The sequence below is a fragment of the Globicephala melas genome, chromosome 8 (genome assembly GCF_963455315.2).
Source record: "Globicephala melas chromosome 8, mGloMel1.2, whole genome shotgun sequence".
NCBI classification, from domain to species: domain Eukaryota; kingdom Metazoa; phylum Chordata; class Mammalia; order Artiodactyla; family Delphinidae; genus Globicephala; species Globicephala melas.
Window position 1 is genome coordinate 52,946,130 of NC_083321.1, and position 22,475 is coordinate 52,968,604.

General features: G+C 35.3%; 1 protein-coding gene across 1 annotated transcript in view; it reads left to right on the plus strand.

Annotated features, from left to right (window-relative positions):
- Positions 1-22,475, plus strand: part of UVRAG (UV radiation resistance associated) — a 360,244-nt gene that overhangs the window by 175,014 nt on the left and 162,755 nt on the right. The window contains 1 exon segment of the mRNA XM_060303729.1: positions 7,294-7,399. Within this exon segment, the coding sequence (XP_060159712.1) occupies positions 7,294-7,399 (106 nt within the window).

Genomic DNA, 22,475 nt, shown 5'->3' on the forward strand with positions numbered 1-22,475 from the left:
GAGGGTCTCCTGCAGGAGCCCTCACTCTGTGTGAAACCCTCAGCCTGGGTACTGCTGCCGGAGTCAAGGCCTTGATCTGTCAGGGCCCCAGGTGTTTGTGCCACGTGTCCTCTGGACAGGGCTCAGTGAGGGCCAGATCCCTCTGGGATATCCCCACAGCGTCGCCACCCTAGATACCAAATGATGCCAGAAGTACCTCAGAATATACGAAAGAAAAAGGAGGAGGGAGCCACAGGAGGTTGAGGGGTTGGGAAGGGGTCACGTAGACAAGTGATGAAAATACTCAGCAACACGCAAACGCACACCGATGCGCCTACATCCGCACACGCCAGCTCTCGGGAATCAGGATGGTCTGAGATGTCCCACGTATGAACTTTGCATGTAGCTGGAACAATGTCAGCATTCTGAGTGCTGTGCGGGAAATAAAGAGAAAGATGCTTCTGTCCTTCCTGGGAGAAGCTGGCGCGCCACTTGAATGAGATGATGGATGTTCACCAAACAGTGCTGTATGCCAATTATATTTCAATAAAACTGGAAGAAAAAGAAGTCTCTTGTGGTCACATGCTTTCATTTCTCTTATACCTAAGAGTGGAGCTTCCTGCTCATATGATAGGTGTATATTTAATTTATTAGAAATTACCAGTTTCCAGAGTAGTTATACAATTTTAGAATCCCACCAACAGTGTTTGAAAGTTCCAATTGCTCTACTCCTTGACATCACTTGGTATTGTTTTGTAAATTCTAGCCATTATAGTAGGTTTGTACTGGTGTATCATTTTGATTTTAATTTTTAATTCTTTGATGACTAATGATATTGAGCAGCGTTTTATGTGCTTATTAGCCATTCTTGTATCTTCTTTTGTGAAGTGTTTGTTCAATATTTTACCCTTTTTTATTTATTGGGTTTGGTTTTTATTGTTAAGTTGTAGGAATTCTTTGTACACATTAGAAATACAAGTCCTTTGTCAGATATATATATATATTTTGTCTCACTCTCTGACTAGATTTTTCATTTTCTCAATAATGTCTTTTGATGAGAGTTTTAAATTTTGATAAAGTATGCTATATCAGGGTTTTATTTTATGGATAGTACTTTTTGTGTCCTATTTAGGAAATCTTTACCTAACCCAAGGTCAGGAATATACTTTCCTACATGTTATTTTAGAGGCTTAATAGTTTTAGCTTTTACATTTAAGTCTTTGATCATTTCAAAGTGATTTTTATGTATGATGTGAGGTAGAGTTTAAGGTTCATTTTTTTCCCATATTGATATCCAGTTTATTTAGTGTCGTTTGTTGACAAAGCTTTTCTTTCCCTAATCAAAATATAAATTGATTGAATAGGTCTATGTCTATATCCTGATTTCTGTTTCATCAATCTATTTGTTTAGCCTTATGCAACTACTACTGCTTTATAAACTAGCTTTATGATAAGTCATAAAATCTGGTAGTGTAATTCTCCCAGCTTTGTTCTTTAACATTTTCTTGGCTATTCTAGGACTTTTCTATTTCCATATCAATTTTCAAGTCAGCTTGTCAATTAAAAAGAAAAGACTGCTAGGCTTTTGATTGGGACTAATTGACTCTAGATAAATTTAGGGGGAGACTTGACTTCTTAACCTCCAATCCATGAAATAGTACATGACTCCATTTGTTTAGGTTTTTAAACAATTTCTCTCAGCAGTGTTTTCTAGTTTTCAGTGTACAGGTCTTTCTTTCACATCTAGTTATTTGATGATACTATATAAAAATACCAATTGATTTTTGTGAATTAACCTGGAATCTTGCAATGTTGCTAAGTTTATTATTAGTTTGATTATAGATTAAAACATTTTTTTCTATGTACACAGTCATATAGCATCTGTGAGTAGACATTTTTGCTTCTTCCTTTCCTGTATTTATGACTTTTTAAAATTGCCTTATTACAATGGCTTGGATCTTGAGTGCAGTGTTGAATAGAGTAATGAAAGTAGACATCTTTTCTTATTCCTGATCTTAAGTATTACCTGCAGAGTTTTAGTATAAACCCTTTATCAGATTGAGGAACTTCTCCTTTTTCCTTAGCTTGTTGAGAGATTTTTGTTTTAAATCATTAACAGGTATTGAATTTTATCAATGCTTTTTTGGGGCATCTTTTGAGATAATATGTTTTTTCTCTTTCATTCTGTCACAGTTGATTTTCAAATGTTAAATCAACCTTGTACTCCTCAGGTAAATCCACTTCATCAAGATGTGTTATCTTTTTCATATATTGCTAGATTTGATTTGCTAATTTTATTAATGATTTTTGTATTGTCTGTAATTTGCTTTTCTTGTGATGTTTTGGTATCAAGGTTATTCTGGCCTCTTAAAACAAATTGAAAAGTGTTCCTTCTTCTTTGAAAGGTTTTTGTTAAGACTAGTATTTCACCAGTGAAGCAATCTGAATGTAGTTTTCTATGTGAGAAGGTTTTTAATTATAAATTTAGCTTCTCTAACTGATAACAACTATTCAGATTTTCTATTTCATTTGTTTTGTTTGGAAACTTGTGGTTTTTAAGCAACTTAACTATTTCATCTAAGTTGTTAAATTTATTGACATATTGTTCATAATTTCCCTTAATTCCCTTTAAATGTCCATAGGATCTGTGGTGATGTCTTCTCTTGCGTTCTTGATGTTGGTAATTTTCAGGCATCATTTTTTATATCTCCTCTCTAACTTTTCACATCTACATCATCCTTTCTGTTCCTATTTTAATTTAAGACAATGCCTAAATTTTTGCTAGGACTGTTAAAATAACCTTATACTAGCCTTCCTGTTTACAGTCTTGTTTCTCTGTATCCCAGTCACCTAATTATAGGAAGAAAGTGCATATGTCATTAAATCTTTCTTGGCTTAAAACTTTTTAATGGTTTCCTAATACCTTCAGAATAAAAATCTAAGCTCCTTCATATGGAATACAAACTCATTAATGATAAGGTATCTATTTCTCTCAATAGAATCCTATTTTTTCCTATATATTCTTTTCCCTTTTAATCTCTCCCTGCCAGCCATAGGGAGCTATACTTCACTGACTTTCTAGGTGCTCTAATTTGTCATTCATCATCTTAAAATTGAATGCATTCAGATGTGATATGATCAATACTAAGTAGGCAAAAATTGTTTCCTCACTTCTCCTTTACTGAGATTATTATTAATATCTGATAGGTATGGTCTCAATATTCATTTGACATAACACTTTTTTGTTCAGTGTATCTTTACATTCACAGCAATATCTAGCTGCAAAGCATTATTTTAAACCCACTTTCAATTTTACTGTTATCTCAAAACATATTGATCCAATATGCATGAATTTGCTATAACCAGAATACCTATCAGATAGCTAGTTGATCCTCCCCACACCAGTGATGATGAGTTTTATTTCAGCTTGAGGGTGTTAGTGTTGGTTTTGACTAATCACCCAGATGACTGGATGATTTATGTTTCTTTATAGTACCATTTTATAGTTTGCAAAATCAAGAAACATTCCTCTGAAACTGGCTAGCTGGTTTGGAGGTAAGGCAGTTGTTTCTTTTCTTGTCAGTCCTTCACCTCTTCACCCCCAGGGGAATTAGGATGTCCCATGTTATGTTTAAAAGCCTAAACACTTCAAACTTTTATTCTCCTGTTGAGCTTGAAAGGGGGACGTTATTAGCTCTGTCTTGATGTAGCAGGGGCTCTGAAAGTCTATTTGGATAACACTGAAGATTGGAGGAAATGTGACTCTGTCTGTGTGTTTTAAGCCCCTAAGGTAAGATCAGAAAGCGTCTGGGGCAGTGAGAGCCAAATAGTTGAAGTCATACATTAATTATGGTCATGAATCATTTTTATTTTTAGAGTCTTTACCATTTGACAAGGTTGTTTGCATAGTACTCTAGTGAGTTTTAGGCAGCATTTTCCCTCCTTTCAAAGTAACAGGCTATTTTGTCGATTTCTACTTTGGGTCGATAATGCCTATCAAATTAGAATTCTGATAACATTTTTAGTAGAAATTGCTTGTTTCTTGCCAGAGTGAACGGTCTTTAATTTATGTGATTTTTGTTTCGAATATATTTTGAAATTATAGATATAGAAAACTAGTACGTTAGTCTTTTAGTCTTTCACTGATATCAGTAAAAATAATCAAAATCTTGGGACTGTACTTTTATATGCAGGCATTAGTCGACCTTCAGTCAGCAGTATATTTTGAGTGCCTTTGTGTCACATTCTCTGCTAAGTACTGGGAATGTAAATGAAAAAAATGAGTGTTTTTTTTTTCTTTTTTCCCAGAAATCTAGTAAAGAAATAGACAAGGGAATAGGCAGTTGCTGTAAAATGTGGTTCTATAATCTTTGTTAGTGTTGTATACATGATGCTGTGGATCTCCATAGGAAGAAGTGCCTCTACCTGTCTGGAACAGTCGGGAAGGCCTTTGAAGAAGAAGGTATGCTTGAGCTGCCTGTTAGTGGGTTTGGGAGTATACTTATCTGTTAAGAGAGAGTGAAGCTTGTAGTCAGATAGAACAGCTCACTGAAAGGTACAGAAGGAAGAAATGGCATGACGTGTTTGGGGAGAGTTGTTAGTAGTTGAGCATTGCTGGAATTGCGCGTGCAAAGTAAGCATATCAGAAACGAGGTGGGGACCACATCACAAAGGTCCTCTCCTTGCTTTTAAATTTCTTTAGCATTACCTTTGTAGGTGAGTATTGCCATCAAGAGAGTGTGTACGAATTCACACCCGGAGCAGGAGGCAGTAGGATGGAGGATAATCTCCTCTATTGGATTCCTTTGGAGTCCTGAGGAAGTTGCAGAAGAACTGCTCTCACGAGTAATCTCATAAGATTTGCTCCTTTTTAGATGACCTAAGAAATCCTCAGTAACTATCAGGCAACTTCTGAAAGTGCAGAATATGTCATGAATATTTTTAGTGCAAGGTGTCGTAATAATAATGTTGGCAGAGGTGTTGATGCCATCAACTCCCTGATAAAATTAACGTCCTCATATATAGGATAACTTTCAGTTTAGGACAGTTGGCCAGTTTTAAAAGTCGGAAGTAAAATTTACATACCGTGAAATACTTAGATTTCAAGTTTAAGTTCTGTGTATCCTCCTGTGCGCCTCACCCCAATCAAGACATGGAACATTTCCATCACCTCAGGTAGTTCCTTAGTTCGCCTTGCTCTCTACCAGTCAGTCCTGCCTCACCCAGGCAGCTAGCCACTCTTGATTTCTGTCACCATACATTGCTTTTACCTGTTCTTGAACTTTGTTTAAATGGAATCATATAGTATGTACTTTTTCGTTCCTGGCTTTTTTCACTCAGCATAATGGTTTTTTGAGATTCATTCATATTGTTGTGTATATCAGTGTTGTGTTCCTTTTTATTGCCGAGTAGAATTTCGCTGTATGAATATGCCACAATTTGCTTATTAATTCTCCTGTTCGATGGACGTTTGGATTGTTTTCTATGAACGTTCTTATACATATCTTCTTGTGGACGTGTTTTTGTATTTCTTGAGTAAATGGTAAGGAGTAGAAATACTGGGTCATAGGTTAGATGTATGTATAACTTTACAAGAAACAGTTTTCCAAAGTGATGATACTGTTTTATACTTTTATCACCGATGCATGCAAGTTTCAGTTGCTGCACATCCTTGCTAGCATCAGGTGTTGTCATTTTAGTTTTAGTTATTCTAACAAGTGTGAAATGCTATCTCATTACGATTTTAATTTTCATTACCATGATGACTAAGATTCTGAGCACCTTTTCCTATGCTTATTGACCTTTCTTATATCTTCTTTTGTGAAGTGTTTCACTCTTTTGCCCATTTTTAATTGGGTTGTCTCTTTGTTACTGGTTTGTATGAGTTCTTTATATACTCCAGGCACAGTACTTTGTCGAATTAATGTTTTACAAATATTTTCTCCCAGTCCATGGACTGCTTTTATATTTTCTTAACAACATCTTTAGATGAAAAGACATTTTTTATTTTGGCAGTGCCTAATTTATCCATTTTTAATTTTAAGGTTAGTGCTTTTTGTGTCTTCTCTAAGAAATCTTTGCCTACCCCAAGGTTGCAAGAGATTCTGTGTTTTCCTCTACAGATTTATGACTCTAGCTTTTATGTTTACTATGATCTCCTTGAATTAATTTTTTTTCTGCTGTGAGGTAGGGAATGAGATTCATTCCCTACCTCACAGCAACTGTGTTTACCCACTGTTCCAGCACCATTTGTTTAAAAAACTTTCCTTTTTCCATTAATTTGCCTAGGTTCCTTTGTCCAAAATCAGTTGGCCATATATGTGTAGGTCTGTTTCTATACTCTTTATTCTGTTCCATTGATCTGTTTTTTGATCCTTATGCCAGTACCAGATTGTTTTGATTACGTAGCTTTATAAAAAAGGAAGTCTTGAAATCTGGCAGATTTAAAGATTGGTTTATCTCTTCTAGATTCTTTGTTTTTCTATGTAATTTATAGTATCAACTTCTTAATTTCTACAAAAAGAAGCACACATACACACAAAAACAAAGCCTGTTGGGATTGGGATTGTGACTGTGAAATTATTGACCCATATATAGAAATATAACTGAGTGTTTGTTGACCTTGTATCCTGTGACATTATTAGTTCTAGTAGTTGTTTTGTGGATTCCTAATGATTTTCTACATGAAAATCATGTTACCTGTGAATAAAGACAATTTGACCATTTTTAGTATGTACATGTATACAAAATATATAAGCTATACTTGAAGACAAAGAGACAAAGAAAAACACAAACCCATAATTAAAGCAAAAAAGAAAACTAGTTAATTTTTTCAATGCTCCTTGTTTCAAAGGGGCTGCTGCTTTAATTCAGTCTTCTTAACTTGGGATTATTGTTAATTTTTTTTTCTTTGTGGATACCCAACAAGTAATAGCCTTCATAGCAGTGGGTTTTTTTGGTGACTTTAGTAATGTAGCTAATTTCTCTGGGCCTCAGTTTCCCATCTGTAAAATGATAGGGTTCAATCAGATTATTTTCTAAGGTCTCTTTCAGATTCCTGTGAGTTCTTCATTTTAGCTCTCAATACATCACAGACAGTCAGATGGGTATAGAAAGGGTGTTTTAGAACATATCGTGACTCTTGTTATTTCCTTGTTGTAAATATGCTAGAGAATTGTGAAATCATCAGTTGAGTTCATTATTAATTCTCTTTATCCTGGAAACTTTGTCCTCGTTTTGTTCCATTTATGCCTGTGGCTCTGTGTTGAGTTTATAGTTAACTCACTTAAATTTTTCTACAACTTTTATTTCTAGGCTTCATAGAGCCCAGTGTGCAATTAAACAGACTCAGGTAACTGTTCAGAAAATTGGAAAGGAAATTGAAGAAAAACTAAGACTCACATCTACAAGCAATGAGCTGGTAGGTTTTTATATATTAACCTATTTAAATTCATTGATTTCTAAATGTGATCACCGTATTCCTCTTGTATTTATTTCCCTCTTTTTTCCCCAAAAAAACTTCAGGTAGTTTTTTCCTTCTTTTTATTTTTTCCTCTTAATGTTTCACTGAGACTTCTGTTGGCATTTAAATGTTATAAATAAACTTTCCCATCTGCTAATAGTGTAACATACAAAGTGCCTGCCTTTTTATGCTAGTTGAAACTTTAGATTGCATACAATTACTTAGAAGATAATCAAAATCTATTTTATTAATATCTTATAAATGTGAACTCTAGACATAAACTGTATAGTGAATGAAAAATAGCTGCCAGAAGAAAAAAAATAATAAACTGTAGATACTGATCTGCTTTTAAAAGATGAATTTAAAATTATTTGGATTGAATTTAATAGGTTAGTTTATGGACAGTGTTCTCTTTGGGGAAAGATTCTTTTAATGAGGTATTTCCAAAGAAATAGAAATTCCAATCCAAATGGACAGATTTAAGATATTAGTATAATTTTGGGGTTGCTTTATACTCTTCCTAGTGGGGAAAAATATATTAATTTTGGAACGAAGATTCTGTCTTTTTAAGCAGAATAGTGGGTATAACTAATAAATAGAACTTTTCTCAAAATGAAGTCACAGTGCTAATGATAGCTTTTGATGAAATTTGTGCTATAGATAATGATACTTAAAACTCAAATCCTCAAATTAAGTCCGAAGTGAAAAATTTTAAGTATTTGTTTGCACAAACTCGATACCATAGATAGGCAGTATCTTCTAGCAGTCGTTCACAGCACTGTCAACTTGGCAGAAGGTCTTTATGTCTCCAGACAAAAGTTCCATTATCTGTAAGATTTGTCTGAGATAATAATTCAGTGGATGAACTATAGAAAGCAACATTGCAATTAACCTATACAGATTCTCTCTCGTAGAATTTGAAATTAATGGATGATAAAGTATTTAATCTATATAAAACTGCTGACTTTGACCTATAAATGGCAGTGTCATATAGTTCAGTCTAATATGTAAAATGGCTAGTGCTGTACCTGGCATGTAGCAGGCATACAAAATATGGTAGCTGCAATAACTGTGGTAGTGACACTTTTTATTCATATGACTTTTCACACCTATGGAAAATCTTCCACTTTGGAGAAGCTGTTAAACCACCTCCTTTTGTAACTTAGGTCCAGTAAAGGACCAAACTCCAGGCCACAGATATATTGGAGGAGGAGAAAAAATAGCTAATTTTAATCCTTTCTGTAGTGTACAAAAATACCACATTTTTAGAGCCTTTGGGGAGAAACTGCTAGGTTTTTTCTTATTTTCCTCTCTCAAGGCAAGACTGGGAAATTACTTATTTCATTAAGTGACAGCATATGTTTTGTCTCAGTATGGAAAAATGTATGTTTAATCCTATTTTTCTAAAATATAAGTGGTGACACACAGAGCAAGGTGATAGAATGTATGAGTTTAAAGAGGTCAAGTTCAGAGGTTCACTGTGTGTTTTTATGCGGCCTAGTCAACATATAAGAAAATCACTGTATTTTTGAACTGAAAATGAACCTAGAAATCTAGTTCCCTTATAACCTCACTTAAAACCACACTCCCCTCGGTACCTTCTGTCCCCTTCCCTGTTTTGTTTTTCTCCATAGTATTTATTACCCTTTAACATGCTATACACTTCACATATGAATTTTATTTGTCTGTCTCTCTAAACTCTGTGAGGAGAGGGATTTTTGTCTATTTTTTTTTCCCTCATGGCTGTATTTCCCAGTGTCTAGAAAAGTGTTTAACACACAGTAAGAGCTCATTAAATATTTGATGAATTTAAGGATGAATCTAGTGTAATCTCTTTTTAAAATAACAGGAAAATGAGACCTAAAGAAAGTAAGCAACTTTCCCATGATCATTGACAAATAGAGACAGAAATTTTGGTTTGTTTGTCTCCTTTCAGAGGGTAATACCAGGTACTTGTTTGTTATCTACTGTAAGGTTTACCTGTAGGAAATTAGAAACCCTTACTACTATAGTTTTTTCTTCATTCCCTTTCCAAATTGGCCCAATTATACTTCAACCCAAGCATTTTCAATATATAAGAATTAATTTTAGTCTAAGTATAAATACAGTCAGAAGGCATATTTGATGTGTAAAGAAATCAGATTACCTTCTAAGATCAAATGTAATTAACTGTTTAGAAGAAATTGGGTTCATACTTGATGACTTTCGAAACTTTGACATCTTCTCGTCAGTGTCCAACATAATTTTCTGGCATTATGTTTTTTAGGAAATTTCTTCTGTTGTCATTTTGAATTTTTGCTTAAGTGTTTTGGATTTTGTCAAATTGCCTTTCCTTGTATCTGTTGAGATAATTTTATGTTTTTCTCTTGTATTATGATAGTGAAGTACATTGATTGATTTTTGAATGTTCATCCAACTTAGGATTGCTAGGGAAAGCCCCTCTTGTTCATGATGAATTATTCTTTTTATGTATATTTCTAGATTCAATGTGCTAAAATTTTGTAAAGGATTTTTGCATCTATATTAAGGTGGAATATTGATCTGAAGTTTTGTTTTCTTGCCACCTCGTTTAGTTTTGTTGGGGTAATGTTGGTCACAACTAGTGAATTGGGAAGTGTTTCCTCTGTTTTCTGGAAGAGTAAGTGTAGAATTGGAATTATTTCTTAAAGGTTGGTAGAATTTACCGGTGAAGCCATCTGGGCCTTTGTGGGCCCAGATGTGGAGTCTTCTTTGTGGGCTTTGAGTTAGGAATTCAATTCTTTAATAGTTGAGGTGTTACTGAAGTTAGCTGCTTCTTGAGTAGGCTTTGGTTGCTTGTGTCTTTCAGGGATTTGTGCATTTCATTTAAGAGGTCGGTCTTTTTAATTTTAGCTATTGGGTATATAGTGCTTCCTTAGTTTGGTTTTATAATTGTATTTCTATTATGATAATTTTTCATATCTTTATTGGTTATCTTTTAAGAGGTGTAATTTTAAATATTTTTGCCCATTAGGAAAAGAAAAACTCTATTTAGATTTACAGAAAACTTGTAAAGATTGTTCAGAAAGGTTCCATACACCTTTCATCCAGTTTCTTTTAATGTTAACTTCTTGTATAGCCATGTTACATTTGACATGGTACATACAACTTGGTATATCATCAAACCAGGAAATTAACATTGATACATTACTATTAGCTGTGGATTTTATTCAGGTTTCACCAGTGTTTCCACTATGTCATTTTTATTTTACAACAGTTTTAGATTTATAGAATTATTACAAAGATAGTACAGAGAGTTACCCTGTAAACCCCACATCCAGTTTCTCCCATTATTAACATCTTACCTTAGTATGGTACATTTGTCGTAATTATTGAACCTGTATTGATAAGTCATCATTAACTAAAGTCCATGCTTTATTCAGATTTCCTTAATTTTTATCTAATGTCCCTTTTCTGTTCCAGGATCTCATCCAGGAAACCATACTGCTTTTAGTAGCTATGCTTCCTTAGACTTTCTTGGTTGTGAAAATTCCTCAGACTTTGATTTTTTTGATGACTTTGACAGTTTTAAGGATTACTGGGTCAGCTGTTTTATATAATATCCCTTGATTGGTGTTTGTCTGATGTTTTGTTGTGATTAGACTGGATTCTAATATCTTTTTTTCTTCCAGTATCCAGTCTAGGACACCACACTGGCTTTAGTCATCATGACTTCCTAGGCTTCTCTGATCTTTGACAGTTTTTCATTCTTTCCTATTTTTAAATCACCATGACGAATCACTGTTGATAGTAACCTTGATCACTGGGTTAAGGTGATGTCTCCCAGGTTTATGCACTCTAGAGTTCCCTTTCCCTGCTCAATTTTTTGAAAGCCAGATTCTAAGCCCAGCCTCCACTCCAGAAGAGGGGACTGAAGCTCCACCTCCTGGAAGGGAGACTATCTACACACATTATTTGGGTACTTTGTGAGGAAGATTTGTCCCTTCTTCCCTCCACGCATTTATTTATTCAGTCGTTTAATTATCAGTATGGATTTGTATCTATTTATTTTATACTTTAGGTTACAATCTGATACGATGTTCTTTATCTCCTTGCTTCAACTGTAGCATTGAGAGCTCTCTCAGGATGGGTTCTGTGTCCTTTTGACATGCCCTCATCTCCTTTTTGTTCGTTTGTTTTTTAAAGCAAGTTCTTAATTTCTGGCACTATGTGATCTGGACTCATCAGGTATTTTCCCTGTCTCAGCCCTAGAATCAGCCATTTCTCCTAGGAATCCTGTTCCTTTCATTGAACAATGGAATTTAGAAACAAGATCTGGGCACTAGGTGTGCTTGTTGCTTCTGAGTTGTAAGTGCTTCTAAGCCCTCTCAGTGGACAGAGCTGGTATATACAGGTATCCATCTTGCTATGTATTAAACTTAACATACATTTATTTATCTATTTTTTGCTGCATTGGCTCTTCGTTGCTGTGCGTGGGCTTGCTCTGGTTGCGGCGAGTGAGGGCTACTCTTCGTTGTGGTGCATGGGCTTCTCATTGCGGTGGCTTCTGTTTCGGAGCACCGGCTCTAGGTACACGGGCTCAGTAGTTGCAGCGTGTGGGCTCAGTAGTTGTGGCTCGCGGGCTCTAGAGTGCAGGCTCAGTAGTTGTGGCACACGGGCTTAGCTGCTCCACGGCATGTGGGATCTTCCCGGACCAGGGCTCGAACCTGTGTCTCCTGCATTGGCAGGTGGATTCTTAACCACTGCGCCACCAGGGAAGTCCCTTCCCTCATTTTTAAATGGGACTTTTGTCTTCTCATACTGTGGTTAAAGACTGTTTGGGCATGCACGTGTGTGTGTGTGTGTGTGTGTGTGTGTACGCATTTCTGGATACAAGTCCTTTTTCTGATATGTGTTTTGGCAGTATTTTCTTCCAGTCTGTGTCTTGCCTTTTTGTGTTCTTAGTGATGCTTTCTAAAGAGCAAAAGTTTCAAAGTTTGATGAAATCCAGTGTATTTTTTTAATTTATTTTATGGTTAGGGCTTTTTGTGTTCTTTCTAAGAAATCTGTGCCTAACCCAAAGTCACGTAAGTTTTCTTCTGTGTTTTATTTTAGAAATTTTATAGTTTTGGGCTTTACATTTAGATCTATGATCCATCTCAAGTTTTTTTATAAGTGAGGTAACAAACTCCCTTATTATTATAGCTTTGCTGTCTTAAAACCAGATGGAGTAAGTTCTCCAGCTTTGTTCTTTTAAAAAATTCCTGTGGGTTTCTAGGTTCTTTGTATTTACAAGTGAATTTGAGAATGAATTTATCAGTTTCTACCAAAAAAAAAAAAAAGCCTGCTGGAATTTTGATTAGGATTTATAGATCAATTTGTGGAGAATTGCAGTCTTAACCATATCAAGTTCTCCAATCCATGAACATGGCATATGTCTCCCTTTTTTTCTAATAAATTTATTTATTTTTATTTATTTATTTTTGGCCACGTTGGGTCTTTGTTGCTGCACATGGGCTTTCTCTAGCTGTGGAGAGCGGGGGCCACTCTTCATTGCGGTGCGTGGGCTTCTCCCATTGGGGAGCATGGACTCTAGGTGTGCGGGCTCAGTAGTTGTGGCATGTGGGCTCAGTAGTTGTGGCTCGCGGGCTCTAGAGCATGGGCTCAGTAGTTGTGGCTCACGGACTTAGCTGCTCCGCAACATGTGGGATCCTCCCGGACCAGGGCTCAAACCCATGCCCCCTGCATTGGCAGGCAGATTCTTAACTACTGCACGACCAGGGAAGTCCCGGCATATGTCTCTTTTATTTTGATTTTTTTCCTTAATTATCTCAATAATATCTTATAGCTTTCACTGTAGAGGTTCTGGGCATCTTTTATTAGTGTTATTCCTAAGTATTTTATGGGAGGCTTTTTTGTTTGTTTTGGGCATTATTGCAAATGGGATTGTTTTTGAAATTTTATTTCTCATTTGTTTCCTGCAAGTATATAAGAATACAATTCATTTTAATTTAGTAATCTTGCATCTTGCAATCTTGTTATATTAACTTTTAAATTCTAGTAGTTATTTTGTAGATTTCTTGGGATTTTCTATATAAACAATTGTACCTGCAAACTTGGAATGCTCTATGCGCTTTAATTTTTCTGCCTTATTTCAGTAGCTAGGGCATACAGTACAATGTTGAATGAAAGTGATAAACATGGAAATCCTTTACTTGTTCCTGATCATAAGGGGAAATCATTCATCCTTTCTCCATTAAATATAATGTTAGCAATGCCTTTTATTGGCTTTAGGAAGTTGCCTCTTATTCCTAGTTTCTGAATTTTATCGTGAATGGATGTTGAATTTTGTCAAATGCTTTTTCTGCATTTATTGAAATAAATGATCATGGCATTTTCTTCTTGATTCTGTTACTACGGTGAACTACATTGATTAAATTCAAGTGTTTAACATTGCATTTATGGAATAAACTAATGGCTACAATATAGAGTACAATCTTTTTTATACCTTGCTAGATATGATCTGGTAATAATTTAAGAGTTTTTGTGCCTATATTTATTAGGGGTATTGGGAAGCAGTGTTTTAAATTACTTTGTTAGATTGGTATTAGGATTATGGTAGACTGGTAAAATTAGTTGGGCAGTGTTCCTTTTGCCTACTCCACCTTGACTAGAAGCGGAAGCCGCCTGGCTTTTTAACATTTTCAAATAGTCTGCCGAGATTTCATGTCTTTTTTATTCATTATGAGAATATTTAACTTTTTTTCACTTAGCGTATTTGTAATAGTGACTTTCTTTGATAATTTTAACATCTGGGTCATCTCAGAGTTGGTATATGTTGATTGTCTTTTCCCTAGAGAGTGAATCACATTTTCCTGGTTCTTCGTATATTGGGTAATATTACAGAGTACCCTGGACATTGTGAGTGTAATTTTGTGGAATCTCTGGAGTTTGTTGCTTTGTTCCAAAGAATATTGATGTTCTAATTCTAGTGGGTAGTTAACTTGGTTAGGCTCAAACTGTCATGCCTGCAATGGACATTGCCTCCGATTTCAGTCATTACTCTCATCCTTAGGCACAGCTGCTCTCTGTTTGCCTCATGCAGATATGACTTAGGATTCAAAAACTCAGATTGAATTTAAACAGAATTTGGGGTGCCCCATTCTCTGGCTTCCTCCATTCTGGCGGCCTTGATTGCCTAATCTCTTTTCCCTGGTTCCTCCCCTGCCGGAAAGATAGTTGTCTGTCTGTTGGTGTTTAACCATAGATGCCCTCAGGGCGAAGTCACATAAAAGGGGAATTTCACTCCTCCTGTTGGTTGTTTGCACCAGGTTCTGAGTTTACCCCCAAATCTGCCTGCCATTGATCAATTTTTAGAACCCTCATGTAGTAGCTTTTTGTATTTGATCTAGAGTCTATAGCTGTTATTTATGGAAGGACCAGTTTGATAGGTACTTATTCTCTATATCAAACACAAAACTCCTGTATGTTTTATTATTACATATATTTTTGCTTTATCTCCCTAGCTGGACCTGGGTTCTAGGCCTGATATTGCCACTGAGTCTATGAAATTAATGGATTGGATTAAATATTTTCTAAGGAAAATTTTGCCCTTTCTTAATGGCTGAGCAGGTATAGGTACAATAGAAACAATCTGTAAATGACGTTTTAAAGCAAATTTGTTAACTTATAGGACAACTGCCATAGTTCTAAAACTTTTTTTCAGATTGTTAATTATTTCCATTTTTTGGTGGGAAAACTAGTATAGATGAATAATGCCCTAAACCACTCAAGACCCCTTTATACTCTAAATATTGTAAAGATCTCAAAGAATTTAGGGTATATCTATTGATAACGCCTAGGTTAATAAAAGACAGATGAATCCTCACATTTACTTCTGCAATCAATCTGTTGTGATATCACAGATCTTATAGACTGGAAAACTCCACTATACAGTTATGAGAAAATGAGAGTGAAAAAGGGAGATAGCAGCTTAGTATTATTATGAAAGTATTTTTGACCTCACAGACCGAAATGGTGTTAGGAATCCTCATGGTTTCCTGAACCATGCTTTGATAGCTTTTGCCTAAAAAGCCTTTTTGGCTCCAGCATAATCTACAAGAAGAAAATTGTTTAATAGGTCATTTACAGATTGGTGTGTCTTACTGAAAAGAATCTTTAGCATTGTCCATCACTGTCTTTGTAAAGATGCATAAAAAGGAGTATGCTTGCAAAGAGATGAATGTATCTGATTTTCAGATCATAGACAGTGTTGTATAAAAACACTAAAATCCAATCAAAAGTGATCCTTTGGAGATGTACATATGACATTAACTATACTTGGAGTAAACAGGTAAGTAGAATGTAGAAACCATTAGAAGATATTATACTTATGGAATATTAAGATCTTTGAGTACTTAGATTCATTTGAAAGGAAGCAGAACCAGATTCCACTTGGTAGGGTTTGTTTACTCATCAGAAATTAGAGCCAACAATCCTGGTTTTGAATGACTTGATTTATTTCTGTAAATAGGCCAGTTTTTGCACATGGACCATAACACAAACACACTGTACACACATCTTCCTGTATTAGTTTAGTGTTTAGACTAACTTGTACCCTTAGTTCTTTGATTCTAGTAAACATAACCCAATTTGAGCATGTACCCTGGAATAGAGCAGATTAACCCCCCTACCTATGCATATCCCTGTGTTCTTCGAAGAGTTGTTTTTCTTTTCTATTTTTTTCCCTCTACCAAGGTAGAATCTAGTTTACATATTTTTTGGAGAAATTCGAGTTAAGGAAATTGAACACATCTCTTTGTGGAAAAAGACTGCTTCCTAAGAATTTGTATATTTTTTCCCTCAGTGATGTAAAAACACTGATCACACTACTGGATCACCGAAGAAACCCCAATTGTTTCCTCATTCCTCTTTCTTTCATGATAAGCAGCCTCACTGACTTTTGGTCTTTGTTTTTACAGGGAGTTGGCAGGGCAAAATGGCTTTTGTCTCCACTGGACCCAAGCTCTTAGAAAACAGGAACTGTTTCTCATTTATTTAGAAGCGCATAGTAGGCCCTTCATAAATATTTGATTCATTCAGAAAAAAATTGCTTAGGAGTGTTTTATATTTCATAGAGTTTTCCAGTCAAATATAATAATGATGATTGGAAATAAGCTTTACTGCTTGAATGTCTTTAACAGATGATCATACCATCTGTTCAGAATCAGTATTTCAGAGATGAGGAAGAAAGTACTTTGGGTGAGAAACAATAGCTGTAAAGTACTTTGCACACAACTGCCAAAAGTCATTTTCCATGCGCATTGCCTCAACAAGGCCATACCATTACTCATCTCACTGAGTACCCATGCTTCCTCATTGTCTGTGAATCAAATAGAGGTGCTGAGTGTTTTCTTTTAAAGTTTTCCACCAGCTCATCCCAGGGCTTAATAACCTATTCAGTTTACTTAATGAATGTTTTTTTTCTTATGTCTTAAGAAGGAGGCTGTTTGGTTAAGATTTTTGTCATGGAAAATGATGGAAAGCATATTATTGACACTATTGATAAAGACTAGGCGAGAAGGGTACATACCTTCATAGTGCAGTAATTGTGTGTGAATGCAAACACATGCAGGCACATATATGTTCATTGTGGGGGTAGGATTTCAGATTTTATCTGGAGGCAAATTGTGGCAAGGTATTTGGATTAAAAAGGGAGTCAGAGTAAAGTTTAAACCATGGCTTTGTAGGTTGAAGTAGGAAATATTTTTATGGAAAGATAAGTTAACAAACTTATTTGGTAAACTTAATTGTATCTTTGGTAGAACATGTCTGGGATTTGTTTTATTAAATGAACATTCAGTAAAATTGACTTTTTTGAGGTACAGTTCTGTCACTTTTTAAAAAATGAACATTGTGTTTTAGAGTAGTTGTAGGTTTACAGAAAAATTGTGCAGAAAGTACAGAAAGGCCCCCCCATTTCTTTTGTTATTAACATCTTATATTAGAGTGACACATTTGTTACTATTGTTGAATCAATATTAATACAATATTATTAACTAAAGTCTGTAGTTTACCTTCGGGTTCACTCTTTGTGTTGTATAGTTCTATGAGTTTTGACAAAGGCACAGTGTCATGTATCCACCGTTACAGTGTCATACAGAATCGTTTCACTGGCCTAAAAATCCTCCATGCTTCACCTATTTATACTTTTTTCCCTCCCTCAGAACACCTGGCAACCACTGAACTTTTTACTGTCTCCACAGTTTTGCCTTTTTCAGAATGTAACAGAGTTGGAGTCATACAGCATGTAGCTTTCTCAGATTGGCTTCTTTTACTTAGCTATATGCATTTAAGGTTCCCTCATGTCTTTTTAATAGCTTTTCATAGCTCGTTTCTTTTTATTGCTGAATAGTGCTCCATTGTTATTGGATATGCCACAGTTTATCTTTTGACCTATTGAGGTACATTTTGGTTGCTTCCACGTTTCGGCAATTATGAATACAGCTGCTATAGGCATTTATGTGTAGGTTTTTGTGTGAACACAAGTTTTCAGCTCATCTGGGTAAATATCTAGGAGCACAATTGCTCGATCATATAGTAAACCTATGTTTAGTTTTGTGAGAAACTGCCAGACCATCCTCTAAAATGGCTATACCATTTTGCATTGCCGTCAACAATGAATGAAAGTTCCTGTTGCTCCACATCCTTGCCAACATTTAGTATCGCCATTGTTTTGGATTTAAACTATTCTGATAGGTATGTAGTGGTAATTTAATTGTTTTTCATTTTAAAAATTTATTTTATTTTATTTTTTGGCTGCGTTGGGTCTTCGTTGCTGCTCACAGGCTTTGTCTAGTTGCAGCGAGCGGGGGCTACTCTTCGTTGTGGTGCGCAGGTTACTCTTTGCCGCGGTGCATGGGCTTCTCATTGTGGGGGCTTCTCTTGTTGTGGAGCACGGGCTCTAGGCACGCTGGCTTCAGTAGTTGCAGCACGCGGGCTCAGTGTTGTGGCTCACAGGCTCTAGAGCGCAGGCTCAGTAGTTGTGGCTCACAGGCTTAGTTGTTCCACGGCATGTGGGATCTTCCCGGACCAGGGCTCGAACCCATGTCCCCTGCATTGGCAGGCAGATTCTTAACCACTGCGCCACCAGGGAAGCCCCTGTCTAATTGTTTTAATTGCAATTCCCTGATGACTTGTGATATTGAGAATCTTTTCATATGCTTATATGCTTATTTTCATATGATTATCTCTGTATCTTCTTTGGTAAGGTGACAGTTCAGATCGTTTGCCCATTTTTTAATTGGGTTGTTTGTATTTCTATTGTTGAGTTTTTAGAATTCTTTGCATATTTTGTATTCTATTCTTTATCAGATAAGTGGTTTTCAAATATTTTCTCCCAGTCTGTGGCTTGTCTTTTCATTCTATTAATAGTCATTTTTGCAGAGCAGAAGTCTTAATTTTAATGAAGTCCAACTTAACAGTTTCTTCTTTCATGGCTCATGTGTTTGGTGTTGTATGTAAAAAGTCATCTCCAAGCCTAAGGTCACCTAGGTTTTCTCCACTGTTATCCTCTAAAAGGTGAATAGTAATTATTATTTCACATTTAGATCTGTGATTGATTTTGAGTTAATTTTTGTGAAAGGTATAGGTCTATATCTAAATTTTTTGTTGTTGTTTGTTTGTTTGTATGTGGGTGTCCAGTAGTTCCAGCACCATTTGGTGAAAAAGACTATCCTTTCTCCATTGAATTGCTTTTATTCCTTTGTCAAAGATTAGTTGACCATATTTGTGTGTTTCTATTTCTGGGCTCTATATTCTGTTCCACTGATTTGTTTGTCTGTTCTTTTGCCCATACCACATTATCCTGATTACTGTAGTTTTATGGTAAGTCTTGACAGAAGATAGTGTCAGTCTTCCAACTTCGTTCTTCTCCAGTATTTTGTTGGTGATTCTGGGTTTTTTGCTTTTCTCTATAAACTTTAGAATCAGTTTGTTGATATCCACAAAATAATTTGCTGGGATGTCACTTAATCTATAGGTCAAGTTGGGAAAAATTGATATCATAATAGTGTCTTCCTATCCCTGAACATGGACAGTTTCTCCACTTATTTGGGTCTCCTTTGATTTCTTTCATTGGAGTTTTGTAGTTTTCTTCATATAGATCTTCTACATAATTTGTTAGATTTGTACCTAAGTATTTTATTTTTTAATACTAATATAATTGATGTTATGTTTTTAATTTCAAATTCCCATTATTCCTTGTTACATAAGAAAGCAGTTGACTTTTGTGTATTAACCCTGTATCATGCAACCTTGCTATAATCACTTGTTAGTTCCGGGAGATTTTGGGTTGGTTTTTTGTTTTTGTTTTGTCAATTCTTTGGGATTTTCTACATAGACAATCATATCATCTGTAAACAAAGATGACTTCATTTCTTTCTTTCCAAGTATACATAGCTTTTATTTCCTTTTCTTGCCTTATTGTATAGCTAGGACTTTCAGTACATGTTTAAGAGAGTGGTGAAAGGGGACATCCTGTGTTGTTCTCCAACATAGGGAGAAAGCATCTGGGTTTTCACCATTAAGTATTTTGGCAAATATTAGTAGGTTTCTTGGCAAGTATTCTTTACCAAATTCATGAAGTTTTCCTTTATTTCTAGTTGAATGTCACATGCTTTTTCAGCACCCATTGATATGGTTATATGATTATTTTTTTCTTTAGCCTGGTTGATGTGGTGAAATCCATTAATTGATTATTGAAAGTTAAACCTGTCTTGCATACCTGGAGTATAGTTCATTTGGCCCTGGTGTATAATTCTTCTTATATGTTGACGGATTTGATTTGCTAATATTTTGTTGGGGATTTTGTACCTATGTTTATGAGAAATACTGGTCTGTAATTTTCCTTTCTAGTGATGGCTTTGGTTTTGGTGTGAGGATGATGCTGGCCTCATAGAATGAGTTAGGAAGTTCTTCTGTATTTTGGAAGAGATTTTCAAAAACTGATATAATGTCTTATTTAAATGTTCGGTAAAATTTACCAGTGAAGCCATCTGGATTGGTACTTTCTGTTTTGGAAGATTATTAATTATTGATTTAATTTCTTATATATATATATATATATATATATATATATATATATATATGCCTATTCAGATTGTCAGTTTCTCCTAGTGTGAGTTTTGGTAGATTGTCTTTCAAGGAATTGATCCATTTCATCTAAGTTACCAAATTTATGGGCATAGAGTTGTTTATAGTATTTTTAATTATTCTTTTAATGTCCATGAGATCAGTTGTGATGGCTCCTCTTTCATTCTTCATATTAGTAATTTCTATCTTTTCTTGGTTAGCCTGGCTAGAATTTTATCAATCTTACTGACCTTTTCAAAAACACAGCTTTTGGTTTTGTTTACTTTGTGATTTTTTCCATTTAATTTATTCTTTTTGGAGTTCACTAACTTCTTGAATCTGTAGATTTATTTCTTTTGCCTAATTTGGGAAGTTTTTAGCCATTATTTACTACAAGTACTTTTCATTCCTGCCCACTTTCTCCTTTCCTCCTGGTACTTGATGATACAAGTGCTAGATCTTTTGCTATCATTCCACAGATTTCTGAGGCTCTGTTCATTTTTATCTCTGTTGTTTAAATTGGGTAGTTTCTATTGTTTGAGCTTCCAGATTAAAGATTCTTTTCTCTATTTCCTACATTCTGCTGTTGAGCTCATTCATTGAGTTTTTTATTTCAGTTCTTTAGGTCTTTACTTTCTTTATTGAGATTTTACGGGTTTTTTTGGTCAAGCAGTTCTATATTTTTGTTTCAAGCATGTTCTTAATTTCTTTTTTTAAATTAATATTTATTGGAGTATAGTTGATTTACAATGTTGTTTTAGTTTCTACTGTACAGCAAAGTGAATCAGTTATACATTTACATATACATATATCCATTCTTTTTTAGATTATATTCCCATATAGGTTCTTAATTTCTATTGAAGCATTTTTGTGATGGCTACTCTCAGATCGTTGTCAGATAGTTGTAACATGTCTACTTGTCTCAAGTGTTGGCATCTTTTGATTATCCTTTTTTATTCACTTTGATATCTTCCTGGTTCTTGATCTGATGAGTGATTTTTGATTGAAACTAGTACATTTGGGGTATTATGTTATGAGTCTCTGGATCTTATTTAAACCTTCTATTTTACCTGGCTTCCTCTGACACCTCTGGTAGTGGAAGGAAGAGGCACCATCTCATTACTGCCAGGTTGGGGTGGAAGTCCAAGTTCCGCAAGAAGTTTCCATTGACGCTCACGTGGCAGAGGAGTGTTTGTGTGTGAGTGTAAGAGGGCTTGTTAATGCTGACTAGGAATAGGAGTTCCAGCTGCCCACATAGGGAGTAAGGTGGTCTCAATAGCACTGCATAGTAGTGAAAGTTCTGACTCTCTACTTGGCCTCCTCTGATATTACCCAGCAGGAAGGGAGAAGGTTATCTTGTTACATCTGTAGTGAGGCTGCAGGCTCCCCCTGTGGTATCCACTGACATTATAGGGGGCTTGGTTAGTTACTGTCTGGAAGGGATGAAAGCACCAGGTCCCTGCTTGGCTTTCTCCAAAATCTGTGGAATATTAGAGCACCTATGTTCAGCTTGGTAAGGATGGAAATCTACTTTTTGTTTCTATGGATTTGCTTATTTTGGTAATTTCATATAAATGGAGTCTGTGGCCTTTTAAAACTGGCTTTTTTTTAGTTAGCATAATGTTTTCAAGATTCATCCATGTTGTAGCATATATCAGTACTTCATTTCTTGTTATTGCCTAATAATATTCCATTGATATATACCACATTTTATTTATCTGTTCATCAGATAATGGACATTTGGATTGATTTCATTGTTTGGCTATTATGAATAATGCTGCTATGAACATTCATATTTACATTTTTGTATGGACATGCTTTTTATTCTATTGGGTATATACATATGTCTAGAAGTGGAATTGCTGGGTCCTAAGGTAATTCTATGTTTAACATTTTGAGAACTCCATTTCTTTTTTATTATTAATTTGTGTCTTATTGTATTGTG